The 17,290-nt window shown below is 46.0% G+C and overlaps 1 protein-coding gene across 3 annotated transcripts in view; it reads right to left on the reverse strand.

The window, feature by feature from the left end:
- The window catches only part of pik3c2a (phosphatidylinositol-4-phosphate 3-kinase, catalytic subunit type 2 alpha), a 42,366-nt gene that overhangs the window by 19,915 nt on the left and 5,161 nt on the right, over positions 1–17,290 (reverse strand). For all 3 annotated transcript variants that reach the window (XR_013779207.1, XM_079345483.1, XM_079345482.1), the window contains exons 2-4: positions 14,905–16,157; positions 4,442–4,539; positions 3,097–3,257 (exon numbers count right to left, since the gene is read on the reverse strand). Coding sequence is in view for 2 of the 3 variants with exons in the window: in XM_079345483.1 (XP_079201609.1) it covers positions 3,097–3,257; positions 4,442–4,539; positions 14,905–16,074 (1,429 nt within the window). In the remaining variant the exon portion in view is untranslated. The remainder of the gene's footprint in view (positions 1–3,096; positions 3,258–4,441; positions 4,540–14,904; positions 16,158–17,290) is intronic.

Raw genomic sequence — 17,290 nt, forward strand, 5'->3', positions numbered from 1 at the left:
CTGGAGTGGATGCTCACACAGCTCTGCATGTGGTACACACTGTAGCTTCAGTGTTTAGCCAGCTCTGCATGTGGTGGACACTGTAGCTTCAGTGTTTAGCCAGCTCTGCATGTGTTGGACCCTGTAGCTTCAGTGTTTAGCCAGCTCTGCATGTGGTGCACACTGTAGCTTCAGTGTTTAGCCAGCTCTGCATGTGGTGCACACTGTAGCTTCAGTGTTTAGCCAGCTCTGCATGTGGTGGACACTGTAGCTTTAGTTTTTAGCCAGCTCTGCATGTGGTGGACACTGTAGCTTCAGTGTTTAGCCAGCTCTGCATGTGGTGGACACTGTAGCTTCAGTGTTTAGCCAGCTCTGCATGTGGTGGACACTGTAGCTTCAGTGTTTAGCCAGCTCTGCATGGGTCTGTAAAGCTTTCTGCGTTCTAACCTCTCTCCATGTTTCAAAAGCATCTCCAACATTGATCCTAGTTTGAGCAGCTTTCTGCTGCTGGAGCTTATTAGAAACATGCAGAGGCTTTTTAGCTCGGGTACAATCACTTCTATCTGAAGCAGTTCCACTGCCCGCTTCCATCGCTGCAGCACCTGTTGGTCTGCTGGTAAAACCTTCAAACCGCCTTCCTCCTCTGGTCCAAACAAATACAGGAGTAAGGAGCAGAATCTAAAGTTAGAAGGAGGACAAACTGGCTGCCAGCACTTCCACTGATGATAATACAGTAAAGTCATTTTATGATTGGATTCAGCAGATATTTGACATGTTGAGAGGAGACGCAGGAGCAGGCAGAGAGAGAGAGAGACTACAGAGAGATGCAGAGAGAAGATACATTTCTTATTTTTATGCAGCACAAAGACAGACAACAGAGCGAAACGAGGGAGGAGGAGACGCTGCATAGAAACCAAAGGGGGAGGAAAACACTGTCCTGCAAGAGAAGGGACAAAACCAGAGAAAAAGAGAAAGAGTGTGAAAGAAAAATAAATCAGAGAAACAGCAGAAACAGGGCAGGAGATAAAGTGAGAGGGTGACAGAAAAACAGAGAATGAGAAAAACAGGAGAAGAAAGTCGTCTCTTTCTCTCCCTCTCTTCATCCTTCTATCCAAGCTTTGAGCAGAACTGAGCCCTATTGTTCCCGGGAGCAGATTCCAGTAAAGGAATCCAAACAGCAACAATGTGGGTCAACACACTGCCGCTGACAACATAGGAAGTGAACGAGGAAACAAGCGAGTAGATCGAATACTAGGAAAGAAGGAAACTCATCGAGGAAGTGACCCGAGGAAGCGAGGGGGGAAAAAAGGAGGTGAAAATCTGGCAGGAGCAGGAATGACGACGAGTGAGCCAGGAGTCGAAGCAGGAGAGGACATTTGGGATGTAGATCGAGGGAAAGTGGTAAATAAACTTCCTGTAGGTTGTTTCTTCTAAAGTGGGCTGAACAAGCCGAGTCTGGGTCAGTAGGACGGTTACATAAACACACTTATGCATGAATGTATGCAGTGGCTGTCAGATGAATATACACACAGAGACGTAGAAACACAAAGCAGACAGCCGAATATAAACTTATACAACACACACACACACACACACACACAGCGGCCCGATGCTGATCCTCAGGGACCCACTGAGACGGCGGTGAACTTGGTCGCACAGTTGGTAATATGATAATATGTCGAACAAAAAAAGCCCGCTGGATTGGCAGACAGCCTTTAGTGTATTTGGCTTGAGAACCCACAAGACATGTCAATCACAGCAGTTGCACTTTTGTGCGTTGATAATGATGGGTTAGCCAATAGCAGCTCCTCAAACAGCGAGGGGGGAAAAAAAAAAAACAAGACTCCAGTCCCTTTTACCCAACATGGCTACACTATGGTGCGGGGACAAACCTTTATTTGTGTGGAAAAAGGAACAAAGTGTACTTCCCACGACAGGAAAAAAAAAAACCCCAAAAGAAAAAGAAAAAGTGAGGTGGGGAGGGGGTAAAGAGTTTGGCAGCTGTGAACGTTGTTTCCTCCTTCAGAAATCTCATATCTGCAATCTGAGCTGCTCACTCTTAAAGGCAGAGAGGGTACAAGGTTTCTTTTGGGTTGACTACAATGTGACGGTAATACATCTGGATAGAGGTTTGTGTTTGATACTTATCGAGAATAAAACCTTGAAACACCACGGGAAGAGAAGAATCTAGATGATTAGAACTGATGGAAACCCCTTTCGACAGTCCTTTGTTTTTCAAGTTCCTGAAAATGAAATTCCCAGGACTGGTGCACAAAGAGCTTTATTAAATCACAGTAAAAAATCAAAATGTTCGTGGTTAGAAGATGAATACTGCATAATTTATTGTCTTAAAAATAAATAAAAATTATAGAGAAAAAAGGGGTAAACAAAAAGAGCCCTTTTTTATCAAATCTGGAATTTTCCTGCCAGCCTCTTTGATGAATTTCCACAGAAGTCGGGATGAGCCGATGTGGGAATGCATCAATGAGAAATTCATCTCAGTGAGTTTGCGGGGTAGATGGCGTTTATATCCTGAGAGCGATCAAGGAACCGGTGCGATGAACGGAACGACAGCCTCCTCAGAGAGAAGACTGTTTAGAGCTCCCCCTGCTGACTGGCTGCAGTATAACTCAAAACCCCGCCTCCTTTCTGATCATCTCCATTAATCAAACTATAAAGTTAGGCCAACCTTTTTTTTTTTTTTTTCCAGAAAACTGAATTCTGTGGTGATGGTTAGTGTTCATCTTTGGAAGTAGTTTTATTATATTGAGTTATTCGAGCAGATGTGACGTCATGATCTACGTCTCTGTCGATAATCGCAGCTTCTTGCATCGTTCTCAACTGGAAAAGCAGAGAAGAAGAAGAGGAGGAGGAGAGGAGAGAGAGAGTAAACGTGATGAAAGCCTACCACACAGTCATAACACTTTCCATAACTGTAACAGAAACGCTCCAAACTCACAGTGAGCGTCTGCTTATATCTTGCCTCCTGACTGAGACCCCCCACACACACACACACACACACCTACCCGCAGTGAAGGCCTCCCACTGTGAGGTACAAACAGTGGGAAGACTTCAGGGGGAGATTCAATAAAACATATTTTATGACTGGATGCTTACCGTCACAGGTGAAGGTGACGGGCTGCTGAGATTCAGAGATCTCTATAGAAACCTTCACAGAGCAGCTGTTGTCCCCTCCAGCGTCTCTCTGGGTTATGACTGGGCTCAGGACGTAGCCCGGGTTGGTGGACAAGTCCACATGAGGGAACTTGGAGCTCAGTCTGGTAGGAGAGAGAGAGAAGAAGAAAAAAAAACTCATTACGGAGCAGAGTCAACATTTTTCCCCTGTTTCGGTCGACTCTGCCAATGAAAACACATCCAAGTCAGCCAGAGTGAAGCGGGCATGTGGAAGAGATGCTGGATGAGATCATGAGTGAGGTCAGAGGGAAATAAGAGCGCAGGAAACCAACCTCTGAATTTAAAGTACTGAGAAAGGTTATTTAAATTCTTCACATCTCGTGTCTATCTGCCGTGATCATAAACTATGTGATGTGTTTGGTTTGAGTTTTTAACAGTGATTTAAAATCTGTATGTTCTTTCATTTACAGTCTAATGAGAGATTCAGTGCATTCATTATGAACTACATATGTGTTTATCAGTAAGGAGGCAGTGAACTGGACATCCAGCAGGCGTTGACTCTGTTATAATCAAAGTGGATTCCCAGAGTGCAGCTTCATCATCGCTCCACCCAAACTAACTACAGGAGAGAGAGAGAGAGAGAGAGAGAGAGACCGAGCGAGCTCACGAAACTAAGGGAACCCAAAACATGCAATTATGTCATGCATGGAAATGAGTCAGTATGCATTTACAATTACATACAAACAACAAACATAATGCTATTTCCAGACATGCGGCAGGCGCTCTGTTGGTTTGACATAATTATCTGAACTTCGTCATCCCCTAAGAATGAATCCTGAGGACTTTGGTGGTCTCGTGAGGTTTTTCCACCAGAAAGCCTACGCATCTTCTGCCTGCTCCACTTTTCAGAAAATGTGTGCTCAAACAGGCCGTTTGGAGATTTTCCCTTCGTGACATCACAAAGGGCAGTAGCCCCTCCCCCAGGTGGGTGACACTCCCACAGCTAGGTGTTTGTTCTGCCTTCTCACCGTAAACAATAGGACATGAAGCGAGAAGGACCCAAGCCCTTCCAGAGAGGGGGCGTGGTCAAGCACAGCTCATTTACATATTTAAAGCTACAGACACAGAAACAGCCTGTTCTGAGCAGGGCTGAAATAGAGGGGTTTATAGACATGATCAAATACAGGATCAGAGTGGATTTACAACAACACACTTCACACACATGTTGAAGAGAGCGAGGACACTGATTTAAACTGGTTGGAAGAGGAGTTTAATCTGTGACCCTTAAAGGGGAGCTTTAGTTGCAGGGCAGCAGGAAAGACCTTACGTTGCTACGTCTTCACAGAAGGCGACAACCTCCAGGTTTTGAGCGTCTGGCTCTTCCAGGGCGGCATTCTTCACCAAGCCTTTTCCTTTCCCCTTCTCCTGTGAGAGCAAAAAGAGAAACAGAGTCAGGGAACTGGAAGAACACATGAATACATGTCGATGATACTGCAAACAAAAGCAGGCTGTATTTAGAGAGTCTTGCAGACATCGAGTGACGGCCTGATATGACTCCTGTTTATAAGTTCGAAAGGACAACAAAGGCTGAGGCGACGTCTTTATGGTGATTTGTGTCTGAGGATTAAAGAAGGGGCAGTTTTATTAAAAGCACCTCTGAGCCATCAATCCTACAGAGTGAAAAACATGTCAGCAAGGGCTGAATTCAACGCTGCAGATGATTGATCTGGAGTCTTTTTGAATTCATTGAAAGAGTTGTAACTGTCCGTCTCTCACTCACAGAGACGGCCCTCGTTCCAGGAGACTGGCTTGTTGCCGGGAACTCACAGCTACAATCGGCTTCTGGGTTTTTTTTTACCGCTGCCTCACTGCCAGCCGCTGAGGAATGCGCTTCCTCTGGTACAGGAAATGAGAAGTGAAAGGGACCCGCCCCTTCCTGTACTAAGCTCTGCGCTGTCTGCAAAAATGCTCGGTCATGGGTTGGAAATCTGTGAGTCTGACATCATCCCAACGAGAGAGAGAGAGAGACATAGAGAGAGAGAGAGACATAGAGAGAGAGAGAGAGACATAGAGAGAGAGAGAGAGACATAGAGAGAGAGAGAGAGAGAGAGAGAGAGAGAGAGAGAGAGACATAGAGAGAGAGAGAGACATAGAGAGAGAGAGAGAGAGAGAGAGAGACATAGAGAGAGAGAGAGAGAGAGAGAGAGAGAGAGAGAGAGAGAGAGAGAGAGAGACAGAGAGAAAGAGTGAGAGAGAGAGAGAGAGAGAGACAGAGATAGAGAGAGAGACAGAGAGAGAGACAGAGAGACAGAGACAGAGAGAGACAGAGACAGAGGGAGAGAGAGAGGGAAATGTTTGGGATGCCGTGATAACAGATGATTCCTGCACACAGTTGAAGTCTCAGGAGATTTTAGATCAAACTGTTTTGTGACAAAGACGGAGAAAACTAGAAAAGCCCGGACGTACAGGTTGTTTTGTAAACATTTGCTAAAATGCTGCTTCAGCTCGACTTCCACATTTCCTTCAGGCCAAAAAGAGAAGAAGACAAAAACATGCTTCAACGTGCTGCACTGTACGTTTTTATAAACACAGCAAAGCAAGACAAATGGATACAGATCATTTTATACACAGAGGGAAATCAATGTGCTTTACTCTGCAGTCGTACAATCATCTCACTTCAGTTTTTATTGCCATTAATCAATTCAAATTATTTCCTGCAAATTCCCTTTTTGCTCCAGCTTCATAAATCAATCTGCTTTGATTCCAAACAGCGACAGTGTCTGAGCTCAGTGGAGCAAGTTCACACATTTCATGAATCAGCCTCAAATGTAAGACAGACATTTCTGTCCTCGTTTTCTGTGAGCTACAACGACGTGTAACGCCAGAAAATATGATCGACAATGACGTCCAGACGAGTCACCAGTCAGACTCTGAGAGAAGAGACGAGCTGAGTCAGCATGGAGCCAAGCAAGACCCCGAACCACCTGCTCGTCTCGCAGCAAGCCGCCGACAGGACGCCGGGTTCACTTCAGTTCCTGCTCGCATAATTTCCTTGTCCATGTTTTCACTCTTCTTCAGACAGCTTTAACATTCTGTGAGTCCTTCGATATTATCACTGATTTGTAGAGAAGATCTGTAAGTTAAAAGAACAGATGATGTGGCCGAGACAAAATAAGGAGGGTCAGAGGTCACAAAAGAAAAAGTTGAAAGAGGGACAGAAGGAAGAGAAAGAGAGCTGAAGGAAACAGAGAAAGTGGATGAAAGGAGCTCTTTCTACATGTTTATGTTTGAGTTAGGTTTGCTGCAGTGAAAACAAACATGGACAGATACTCCGAAGAGGTCGTTTTAGCCGTCATAGTACAACACACACACACACACACACACACACACACTCAGCAGGCCGTGCAGCGGGACAGGCCCAGCTTTGTTTCACTTTATCGATTTTTGTTGGACACGGACGAAGAGCTCCTGGTGTTTGAAGCCATGAGAACGGCTTCATCTGATCCACACGCTGACTAATCCTTCTCTCCGCCTTCGCCGTGGTGTGTGAAAGCAGCGACTGTGATGTCAGGAACACACTGCACGACATGAAGGAGGATTAGAAACCGGGCGGAGGCTGATATTATGACCTGTGGTGTGTGAGCTGGATCGTGCTGCTGCTTTTAGGAGGCGCACACATTAGCACATCTTGTGAGGACCACCTCGCGTCTTTCTTCGACGAGTCGAGAGCGTTCGCAGCAGAAAGCGGCCGCCTGGAGAGGAAGCTCCGCCCCCTTTTGTGTGCGGCCTTTCCGAGAGCGCTCGACTTCAAAGTCTTTGAACTTTTCAGGAAGACGTTCCAGACGTCACCGGCGCTCTTTTCCAAACGTACCATCATAGTTTTTCAGCCAATAGAAGGCGTCGTATGCTGCGTCGAGATTTCTCTGACACTCGTCTGTATTGTAAATCTTCACGTGTGGATCAGAGGAGCGAGCCTGGATCATGAACCAAACATGTGACAGTCTGTTCTCCTGAAGCAGTTTGACCTTGAAGAGAACTGTTACATGACTTTTCAGACATATTGAATGATGATAGGTTGGGTTTTTTTTTTCCTGTAATGGACAAACAAGAGGCTCAAACTGGAGTGTCATGCACGAGAACACATCAGACTTGTGGATGCAGGAGCTGGGGATCGAACCCTACACACTGAGCCACAGTCGTCCCTTGACAAAGGTTCCGACGGGCCGAGAGGAGTTTTCTCTTTTCAAAGTGATCGTTTGATGTCCCACCATATTTGGATGTGCAAACGCCTCCTTTCAAACACTGATCAAGCTTTTCCTTGTTCACCTGCTGATCAAGTCAAGATGTCGGGTTGTCTCTGCAGTGCAACAGATAAAAACACATCAGGTACAGAACCTTTATGGGATCTCCAATGAGGCTGCGTGTAATTCCAATCCAAACAGCAGTGTCGAGTTCCAGCACACACACACTCACACACACACACACACACATCTCGACACCAGACACCTCTGCGCCACCTTCATCAAACTTACATAGATACTTTATTGATCCCGAGGGAAATTCAAAGCCGTCGGAAACCTCAACTGTCAGAGAATCCCAACTTCAAATCTGAGGGAAAAAAAACTCCAAACGAGCAAGAAGTCAAAAAGAGTTTCTTTAATCAAAAACGTTTAAAGCTCAAGTTGTGACATGCCAGTGTGAAGCGTTCACCAGCGATGTGCGGTGCTGTTTCTGCAGCCTTTATTTACAACAGGAGCGTGTGTTGAAATAGTGAGTGATGCTTCCATGCTGATGCAGCACTCAGTGAGGAGACGAGGATTGATTTTTGTTCCGGGCTGTAAACACTCAGCAGCCTCGAAGTGGAAGCTAAAATGTTTTTGGCTGCAGACGTTTTTTTTACAACACTGCTGTTTAATCGATACCTTTGGGTGCCTGTGAGAACCGACAGGTCGAACCAGAGGAACAAACCCGGTGAGAGAGCACACATCAACTTTTTCACAAAATCAGGAAGTGACCGAAGTCACACTTCCTGTGTGATGATTTGAAGCGTCTGCGGTGAAAGAGACAAACAAGCAACACACACTGAATGAGAACACATCAAAGCTGATCACACAGCAGAGATTAAAGCAGCAGCGTCGAGGCCTGACTGGTGTTCCAGAGCTGACCCGATATATTCCAGTGCAGCTTTACGGGGACGTGGAACGTCACATGAAACATACATGTGTCTGGTATGAATATCCGTCCTGTAAAGCACTCGTACTTTTAAATCCATCTCCACCGTGCACGCATGAAGAAATCCCCCCTGAAGTGTTGACAGAAGCAGCACGGCCATGTCAGTCATCGACACGGTCACGTGTCATTGGCTGTCAGAAAAAGAGCAGCCGCCTCCTTTTTACTTTTCACTCCTGTTTTGACTCATTCATCGTTTTCTGTACTTTTCATGTTGTCTGAACAGACTGATCCAGCTCGGCTGCCTCGAGGACAGATGCAGGAAATCAGAACACTGTACAACAGCTCACCTCTCACGAACAGAGAAGTGTCATCACGATCATCTCTGTCTCCTCTGTCTGCTCATGTAATGCTTCAAGTTCACTTTAGTATCCCTGTCTACTCATCATTATAGGCTATAGTTTCTGCTGCTCATGCACTTTAATATATGCATCATTTAAAGGGATACTTCACCCATTTGCATGAAGCTGTGCATCATTAGAAACATGGTAGTAGTGTTGAATGGTCGTGAATCCAGCCCTCATTTTGCCCTGAGACGAGAAAAATATGTTTTTCTTTGCCTGGAAGTTTTCTTCATGTGATGCCTAAAGCGTCATATTGCATGGCAAAACTGACAAACGTCACAGATCATTTCTCCCATTTTTCACTAAGTGGAATGTTGAAGTTAAATCCTGGTGTGCGTATATTATTCTTGCTCTTATACTCTGTATATTTTCAGTGCTTTTCTGCTTTGCATTTCATGTGTCTATCTGGTCATTCACAGATAGAGAAGATATTGCAACGTAAGTTTTCTCTGCTATCGTTCAGCTCATAACACGATCAGATTCCTTGTTTGCTCTTTTATCAGAAGAGCTCTGAGTAATGTGCTTCCAATCTGCTCACTCACTGGAATGTTTTTCTCCCAAACATTGCATAATTCAAACGTTTCCCCGAGTCACGTGAGCTCTGTTCTTGCTGTGTGTATCAGCGTCTGGTTTGTACCTGCTCGCTCGCTCGCTCCCTCGGCCACAATGTGTCTCCTGGTTTTTTGTTTTTCTTTCTACCAGTAAACAAAGTCAAAGGTTAGGAGACACGCAGAGCTGTTTGCCCAGTGAGTCACACATTCCCCACACAACGTGTTTTAACGCTGCGATGGCTCAGCTGACATATTTCTTTTTCGAGGGTGTTAAGTTTGCTGCTTCAGCTAACAGAGGTGCCTGAGCTGTCATTAGAGGATGATGAAAGAAAATGGAGTCTGGAGTGGGATGGTGCGGAGGTGTGAGAGAAATCTGCGGGGGAAGGAGAGATTCGACTGTGCATTACTTTTTTTGGTAAGAAGCACAATGCATGCTGGGATAGCGTAGTTTCAAGCAGAGATAAGTGATCTTGGATCGCAGCACGTGACGAGATTCTAAAAAATAAAAGAGCCTGCGGATGAGGGAGAGAAAACGCAGGTGCAGACACGTTGGTGTGCAATGAAAAGGGCGTGCAACGAACTTTAACGTGTGTGTGTTCATCCTGCTGCACAACATTTCATTTGGTTGATCAGTTCGTGAGGCGATCAACCCAGTCAGGTGTGTGTTAGACCTCTGTGCATGCCTACGTTCTGCTTCCATAAACATGATCAATAATCAGAGTTTTTCATCTCCTTGCTTCGACAGTCGTTAATGCACTTTTTTCCGGTCTCCATCCGATTCAGATCGCGATACATTCATCAGAACGAACAGAGTCCTTGTTGTTGTTGGTATCATGTGTGAGGCTGCAGCGTAATGTGCGGGCTTCACGTGCAAACAGGAAGCAGCAACAACTGTCCGCTTTTATCAAAATAAGTCTTTAGTGAGACTTGCACACTGATCACGTAGACGGAGCTGTTCAAATCTCGTCTGAACGTCGTCATGGAGACGATCTGTGGACACGACTGATGATTATCACTAACCTACATGTGCACTAAGAAGACACAAGAGGCACTGAGGAGACGGGCGGACAGTGATCAGTGATCAAGATACAGAGAAGAAGAGAGACGCTGGGAAGACAAGCAACGTGTCATCGAGTCGGTGTGACTTCATGGCTGATAGCCCGGCTCTGACTCAGCCTCCATTCATTTGTTCCATTGTGCATCTCAGCCCAAACCACCACACATCTGAAGTTACACTCATGTCAACCACAACGAGGGTCGTCAACTTCAGGCTGAACTGCACTACAGTCATACAACAACAAAAAGAAGACATATTTTAAAAAGGGCCTCAATGGAGTGCAGCAATAAAAATCAGAGGTGCTGCACTGCCTGAGGAATTCGGACTTTTTGGGCAAAGTTGCCCCAACGCTACACCGACTCTTTGGCCTACATGGAGTGAAATCAATGTCAATCTGTAGAGAAGAAATGAGCTTCCAAAAACCAAAGTGATCCCTCCCTCTCTTTTAGTCGCCAACCTGTCGTTCTAACTTAAAAACGTTCATCATGTCTTCAATTACTATTGTGTTTTTGTTTCTTTTTTCAGACGTGTAGTATCAGAGTCGCTGTGGCTCTTTAGCTGACAGTTTCGGCGAATGTCTCTCGCCTTCTTCTCACCCTGCCCTGAAGAAGGCGAGAGACATTCGCCGAAACTGTCAGCTAAAGAGCCACAGCGACTCTGATACTACACGTCTGAAAAAAGAAACAAAAACACCAACCTGTCATTCTGTCGTGTATGAAAATAAAACTCAAACAAGTTAACCAATGTAGGAGCTGATATTAAAATAATACGTGATGATCGACCGTCAGCTCTATAAAAGGTAGAAACCTTTGTTACGGGTCAGGTGTTCCACCTGGAAGAGATCAAACTTTTGGTTTTGAAAGCTAAGCAGTCGCACGTCCGAGCTATAAGCGGGCGTGTTTCTGTGTATTTGGACATGTGCAGACGATGGACGTAAGATAAACAAAGGACGTGGTCAACAATGCGATCAGACTTCGACTTTCATTCAACTGTTAGCACGTCAATGAGTGAATCCAGGTGCAGCGGCTCAGTGGATTAAAGCTCGGTCCCTTCAGCCAATAAGGTCACCACCAGCATCCTGCCTGTGTTTGCTTCCACAGATATTCAACTTTAAAATAAACGTTATTTGTCCCCCGGTGGACGATTCAAAGGCAAAAAATAAATGAAGGACAGTAAAATTAGACGATACTTTGAAGAGCATTGCTTTTTCTTAATAAACCAGCTAGTGTGATGTTTAAGGTGAATAGAGCCGGTCCTCCAGTTGACTCAGCTTTGAATGCAAAGGGTTCAGACGTGTGAAAATGTCTGCATGTGCCCCGACACTCAGTTATTTTTAAAACTGTGGTGGGCGTTCGCTCTCATCGCTCGCACTACTGAGAGGAAGTCTGTGCAAGAAAGAAATGCTTTTTACCGTGAGGGTTATTATGAAAACGAAGAGCAGCAGTAGCATGAAAACACTTTAAATCAAGTGTCTCCAACAACTGGCTTTCATCTCCTTTCACAGCTCGTGAATAAAAGGCTGCTTGCTAATTCACTCATCATGGCTCTTTTATTTCTGGAGCCCTGAAGTCGACGAACGCTGACTCAAAGTCAACACTTTAAACAGCTGAGTTACACATGAAGCTTCTTTGACAACAACAAAAACAGGCGAGTTCGTGGTCTTTGTGAGGTGATTCACCAGAGGCTGTCTGAACTTTGAGGAAAAAACCCCCCTGTATAATATTTACCACATAAGTGCATGCTTTGAAAAATGTTTTTGCAGCAAAGTCATTGCATAACATGTGGGCAAAAAAAAAAATCTATGCAAAACGGAAGTGAGTAAAAAAAAAAAGGATTTGCTGCTGCACACAATGTTTCAGTCCTCTTCTTTGGTAAGTGAGCTCAAAGCTGGATAACACTGTGACAGCAGCCGACCTGCGTGCTCCATGCAGACAGGTCTCAGAGCCGACTGACGAGCTGATGAAATGGGCTGATATGAGCTTATCCAGAGAATCTCGTGTGCAGATATGTGCGAGTCAAAGAGCGTCACCAGCTGAATGTGTTTTCATACATTATGACGAGCATCCTCACTCTCCTGAGTGTCGAGCAGTGATGCACGTTCATGCACATTTACTTTCCAGATGAGTCAGCTAACATATCGGATCTGATTTTTCTCCCTCATCTCGACCGGCCCGGCCGTACTTTCCACACGTGCACTTTTTGAAGGTGTGTTGGTTTGAAGCTGGTACAGGAGGAGTTGTTGGAAGATCTTATCCCAGTCTGAACTGGAATCTTAACGTGTCGTAATCGAGTCTAAAGAAGAGTGGCGCTGGCACGGATCGCTATGACAGCCACTCAGAGTGTTCTGATGCTACTGTGAGATAGAGAGAGCTGTACAGGCTTGTCCCTGTTCACCACGACTGCAAACTGCAGCTGATCCAGAACCCTGCTGCTGGAGTCAGAACCAAAACCAAGAGCAAGGATCACATCAGTCCAGTTCTGAGGTCTTCAGTTCACAGAATAGATCCTGCTGCTGGTTTGGAAAGTGCTTTAATGGTTCAGGGCCAGAATACATGAGTGACCTCCTGATTCACTACGAAACCGTCCAGACCGCTCAGGTGGTCTGGTCCAGGTCTGCTGTCTGTCCCCAGAGTCAGAACCGAACATAGAGAGGCAGCGTTCAGCTTCTATGCTCCGTATATCTAGAACAAACTCCCAGGTCTGCTGAATCTCTCAGCTCTTTGAAATCCAGGTTAAAGACTCAACTGTTTACAGCTGAACTATTTAAATAAAGATGTTAATCATTCACTCTGCACTGTAACTTCTCATTCTTTTTATATTTTCACTTCAATTCATTTTAGTTGAAGAATTTTTACTTGAACGTATTTTAAGTTTTAATAACTTCAGTGATTTTTAAACTGAACTGCCTTGTTGTTGAAATGTGCGACATAAATAAAGTAGCCTTGCCTCACACAGACTGGAGATAATATGTATACAAATCAAAAACATGCGAGAGTGCAGGTCGGCTGCACGTCCGACTGAAACAGCTTCAATTACAAAACGTCCAAGCGACTGAAGCGCGCCTCGCTCGTAGACGTAACATATAGACAAGTGCAAACAAACACCTTTTCAGAGCACAGTGCTCCTCCCTGGAGGACCCAGCAGGGTGCACACACCAGACCAGTCGCCTTTGATGAGCCACATATGAGACCAACAAACAACAAGAACAGTCGAGTGAAAAGACTGCTCGTGTTAAACACCCGTCTCTGCCCTGATGAGCGTACTTCCCAAACACTGCGTTCACATTTCCTGCTTTTTCCAAACTCGAGGGGAAGTCTTGAAATAAGGGCCTTCCCTACACTGTAACTGTCAGGTTGGTGTTAGAAACATCCCACAGAGACTGATTGTTCGGTCACGACACAATGACAAGGAAGTGGGTTGTCAGGAAAACCGCAGAAAGAAGTGACTCAACGAGAGAACAGATTGTCCAGAGCGTAAAAAAAAAAAAAATGCACGGCAGAGTTTCTGAGGAATGCGAGGTTTTTTTCTTCTGATGAAACGAGTCACCATTCATTTCCCAACGACAGATTTACAACTCAGAAATAATCTGACGCTTCACTGCTGAATAAAGAGGAAGGACTAGAGGGGGTTAACAAGTTCAAGTTCGTGCTGCTGAAGACTCGAGTGCTGGTCTTGTTGCAGCCAAACGGCAGATGGAGGGGGGGGGGGGGGTGATGCCACTTGCCCCCAGCGCTGTCCCAAATGAACGCTCCAAATGAGCATCACAAGGAGCTCAGAGCGCTCGTGTCCTGCACATAGACCAAAATCAATCACAAGACGCAGTTTAAGGGAACATTGTGGGCGGCTGAACATGATGAAAGACTTAATGACACGCGTGAGAAGGACAGAGGATGGAAGGGCTCGAGCGAGGAAGCAGGAGGAGGATGCAAAGACTCCATCATGTGATCAGAACTTTACACTCCGTCATGGAGGAGGAAGTGGAGTATGATTGCTGGGTCTAGTGGTTCGTGCTGGCGCCCCATGTATACAGGGACGGTCTGGGTTCAAATCCGACCTGTGGATCATGTACTACTACCGCTACGACTATCCACTGTCCCATCTGTCCAATAAAGACACAAAAAGGCCCAAAAAATAAATCTTCCAACAAAACACTCTTCCTGAAAGTCTGTAGATTTTTCAAAGCTTCAATACGTGTTGATCATATCTATCGTTAAAATAAGAGAGATTGTACGGTATCAAAAGCATTGATGTCAAATAAATCATCTAAAGTTATGACTCAACTAGTTCTTATTTTAGAAGATGAAATTGAAAGATAAAAGAAGAAAGATCCAGAACTGTAGCCAGCTGCCGGTCGCTGTTTGCCCTGCGTTCTGCAGGTGATACTTCACTTCCCTGTGTACAAATATTGAGAGTGATCCTGATGCAGTGCACACAAGGATGTCACGTTTTCAACTGAGCCGTGTCGGCGAGAAGAGCACAGACAGAAAGGTAGCTGAGGGAGGAGTCATCCACCGGCGCCAGGATAAAGAGCTACACGAGGAAACGCCAGCTGTGGATGGACAACGACTCATCAGCCGAGAGGAAACGTGTTCATGTGACAGAGTCCTACCTGGCTGTTTGGTTTGTGCTGAGAGGACGTCCCCGGGATGTTGAGCGAGTGACTCCGCGTGACACCAGCACCTGCTGAAGTTCTCCTGGCCGGCGAGCGGACCGACGGAGACGCCTTCCCCTCCGGAGGTTGGCTGCTGCTGTTTGTGCTCGTCACTTTCGTCTCGAGCACGGCGTCCCAAGGATCCCCGGCTGAAGGTCCTTGTGCCGTCTGCGCCACGTCTCCCGCTGCCACTGGGGAGGCCTCCTCGTTATCAGCTTTGCGCTTGGTAAGAGGGTCCAGATCCAGCCAGTCGAAGCGACTGATGCTGGAGGACTCCGTCACCGCCGGCTGCTGCGGCGGCGGGTTGGGTGCCAGCGAAGCGACGCCTGCTTGAGAGGAATCTAGGTCAGTGCCGGCTGATTTGCCGTTCTTCAAGTATTCTGAGGTGCTGGCAATCTTGTCGAAGAGTTTGGCCATCTGCGGGTCCACGGCTGGCTGCTGGAAGACCATGGCGGCGGCAGCGGGCTGGATGGGAGTGAACGCCATGAAGGATGGCTGCTGCGCCGAAATGGTCATGAAGGGGGACATGGTCGGAGTGAAGCCGTTCTGAAATGTGCCGGGTTTGGGGAACGGCGCCGAGGGGAACACTGGCTGATGTGTGGGAGTGGACACATTGGAGCTAGACGGGGTGGACAGAACGGGGGTCCACTGGCCCCCCTGGAAAGGAGAGGAACTACAGGCGTGGCCCCCCGGGTAGGAGGCACTGAGGTTAAAACCCAGCAGGGACGAGGGCCGCGACACTTTGCTGTTCGCCCCAAAGTTCTCATCCAGGAGGAGCTTCTCCAGTTCCTCATTCGTCAGTTTGTCCACGTCGATGTCACTGAACTTGTCCTGCTCTGCCTGCTTCTTGGTCTCCGGGAAGACGATGAGGTCCTTTTCTGGTCTGTGTGTCGAGGGTGATGGTTGAGGAGCAGCAGTGGTCGACTTTGACGGTTTTGGTTTGGTGAGGGACGTGAAGGACGCTGCAGACGAAGACGAGGGCGCTGACGTCGACAGGGTCGGTCTCTTGTCCCTTTGCAGCTTCGCTAAAGCCTCTTCCTCCATGCGAAGGGCTTCCTCTTTACCCACAACCCCCTTCGGCTGGGGGACATCCACCTTGAAGCCATTACCGCTTGAAATCTGGGCCATTCTGTCAACTAAAAGGTGCCATGGGTGTTTCAGCCTTTAAGTCAGTGTGGCCCAAGGGTGTACCGCAGAAATGTTTTAAACACCTGAAAAAGAGAAGAAAAAAAAAACAATATTCAGGTAGCTCGAAGAGGAGGACAAACAGGTTCAAAGAATTTATGAACAAAGCCTTGACCAGAAATATTCATCTCTGAGAATGATCTGATCCCATCAGCAATCATCAGCTAACCCTGGAAGACAGATTCATATTTCTCAGTGAGGCCAGTGAAGCCAGCGGGGAGCGTCACAACTTTGAGCCTTCATCCTTTTTATTGTGGCGTTTAAGTTGCAGAGAAGAAAAATAATAATTTCATCATCGTTAGAATCTCAATTCGACGTTACACGGCGGCTTCACTCGGGCTTACTTTAGAGATATGAGCACAAAAAAGAAACCGATTAGCTTCTTATTTACTAAGATAAAATAAGATAAGATAATCTTTTATTCATCACGCAAACGGTGAAAAGTACAGCAACAAAATCACACAGTGCAGAATTAAATTTGATAAAAATATAAAAATGTGCACACAAAAAAAAACAGTAAAGTGGCAGTAACTGTATGAACACTAAGTAAGGTCCTTTACCTGCTTTTGTAAAGTGTCTTGAGATAACGCCGGTTATGAATTGACGCTATATAAATAAAGATTGATTGATTGATTGATAACATGCACAGTGCACATAAGGACGGACGTGTTATTACACATCTGGTCCCATAAATTATTATCGCAGTGCAGATCAAACAAAAATACAAATCAGATCAGGTGGTGATGACATCAAACTGACACTTCACATAAACGACTCGTATCCAGTTTGCTGAAATAACGACCACGTTGCAGATTTATAAAAACTAACGCGACAATCTTTGTGTCTGTAGCTTTAAACGTTTGGCCCCGCCCCTTTCTGGGGAGGGGATTTCCAGTTCTTTCAGGCCTTGTTACGGTAACCAGGTTTTGACTGCTCATTGATTGGCTGCCATTTGCCACGTATTGACTGACAGTAATTACTGGTGCTCGTGTTGGAGGCCGAGGTCAATGGTCAGCTTACATAACCACAGCACGCTCTATATACAGTCACGAGCATGTTCAGGCTGTTTAAATTGATCAGCCTCCTCTGTTAGTGAAGCTTTATGTTGGCAGGCTGACTTCACACTAACTGTGCAGAGTGATTTGTAACGTAGTGACTC

The sequence above is a fragment of the Symphodus melops genome (genome assembly GCF_947650265.1).
Source record: "Symphodus melops genome assembly, chromosome: 6".
Taxonomy (NCBI): domain Eukaryota; kingdom Metazoa; phylum Chordata; class Actinopteri; order Labriformes; family Labridae; genus Symphodus; species Symphodus melops.